The following is a 1,388-nucleotide window of genomic DNA, read 5'->3' as shown; positions in this document are numbered from 1 at the left end:
CAAGTCTATGCTTAAAATGGTGTCGTCTTTCATTCTTACCATTCTTGCCCCATTTACCCATTTTTTATTGAAACTTTCATTCGACAACACTTTCCTCTCTATCCTCATCCTCCTTTTCAAGTGGTACTTGAAAAAGTTGACGAGAGAAATAGATAGATAGATAGATATATAGATAGATAGATAGATAGATAGATAGATTGGAAAGAAGTGAATGAGAAAGTATGCGATGAAAAGGGAGCAATGGAAGGGAGAAAGAAAGAAAAAGAGGGAAAGTAAATGTGGTAGTAGAGAATAAAATAAGAAAAAATAAAACAAGTAAAAGAGATGTGAGAGAAAAATAATAGCAAGAGAATTGCTGGTTGACATAAGGAAAACGTGGTGCGATGATCGAGGAAAAGGAGGTAAAAAGAAGAGAAACAATAAGGGAGGAGGAGGTATGAAAAAAAGGAGGAGGATGTTGCTGTGATGAAAGAGAAAGAAGGAGGAAGAAAGAGGTGGATTGGAAGTAATAATAAAGAGATAGGTAAGTAGATAGGAGACGGAGGGGGAGGAGAGAGGTAGAGAGTGAGTGAGAGAAACAAGTTGAGTGTCGTTTTGGAATATTAAGCAGAACGGTGCAACTTTTAAGGAGCCTAGACAGAGGCAGGACGCACCGTGGTCAATAAAGACTTTTACTGAAAAGAAAGGAAAAAAAAATCTACAGACAGGAAAAAATATATAATTCTATAGAGAATAAGCAACATTAGCTTCGAAGAATTACAGGAGAAAAATACAATAAAATAAAAAATTATGTCTTTCCATTTTAGTCAACGAACATTATATAACCACTTGTTGAATAATTTCATTAACAGACGGACGTTTTCTAGTTTCTCGTATGTTATCAAAAATGTTATAAACAGTCAAAATAGATCATGTGTGAATCTACTGCGACCAACACGGCAAGTAGTGCAAGTGTCCACCCGAAGACATATACACTTGCAGAAGATCGGGGTTATTGGAGTGCCATTAAATAAAGGACAGGTAAGATAGTATTTTTTTTTGGTTACCTTGTTTTTCAACAATAGGAGAACCAGTTATGCATCGGAACGGTTAGGAATGATAATTCCTGATCTCAGATACACACACATACATTTCACTAATTCCCTAAAAAATATTGAGATAAATTCTTTTATTAATGTACATTCGTTTGCTGAAGCAGTTATCTATTTCTACATTTCTAATTACAGAAACGACCGGTTATTATTATTTTGTTTTGATAGTAACATCAAAAGCATGAAAATGACTTAGCAAATTTTTACCCATACTGAGTTAACGAACGACAGCAATTATGCGAATGTACCAAAAAGCTTTACAAATCCTTGATATTATTGATAAAAGCATTATATATA

At 34.1% G+C, this 1,388-nt stretch overlaps 1 protein-coding gene across 1 annotated transcript in view; it reads left to right on the top strand.

The window, feature by feature from the left end:
• The first annotated feature begins 421 nt into the window (after positions 1 to 421).
• LOC106867578 (arginase, hepatic) overlaps positions 422 to 1,388 on the top strand; it is a 94,575-nt gene continuing 93,608 nt past the window's right edge. The window contains exon 1 of the mRNA XM_014912489.2: positions 422 to 1,020. Within this exon, the coding sequence (XP_014767975.1) occupies positions 790 to 1,020 (231 nt within the window). The 5' untranslated portion in view covers positions 422 to 789. The remainder of the gene's footprint in view (positions 1,021 to 1,388) is intronic.

This window comes from Octopus bimaculoides, chromosome 1, assembly GCF_001194135.2.
Source record: "Octopus bimaculoides isolate UCB-OBI-ISO-001 chromosome 1, ASM119413v2, whole genome shotgun sequence".
Taxonomy (NCBI): Eukaryota; Metazoa; Mollusca; class Cephalopoda; order Octopoda; family Octopodidae; genus Octopus; species Octopus bimaculoides.
Note: the sequence above shows the minus strand (reverse complement) of the source record. Positions and strands in the feature narration are given on the sequence as shown.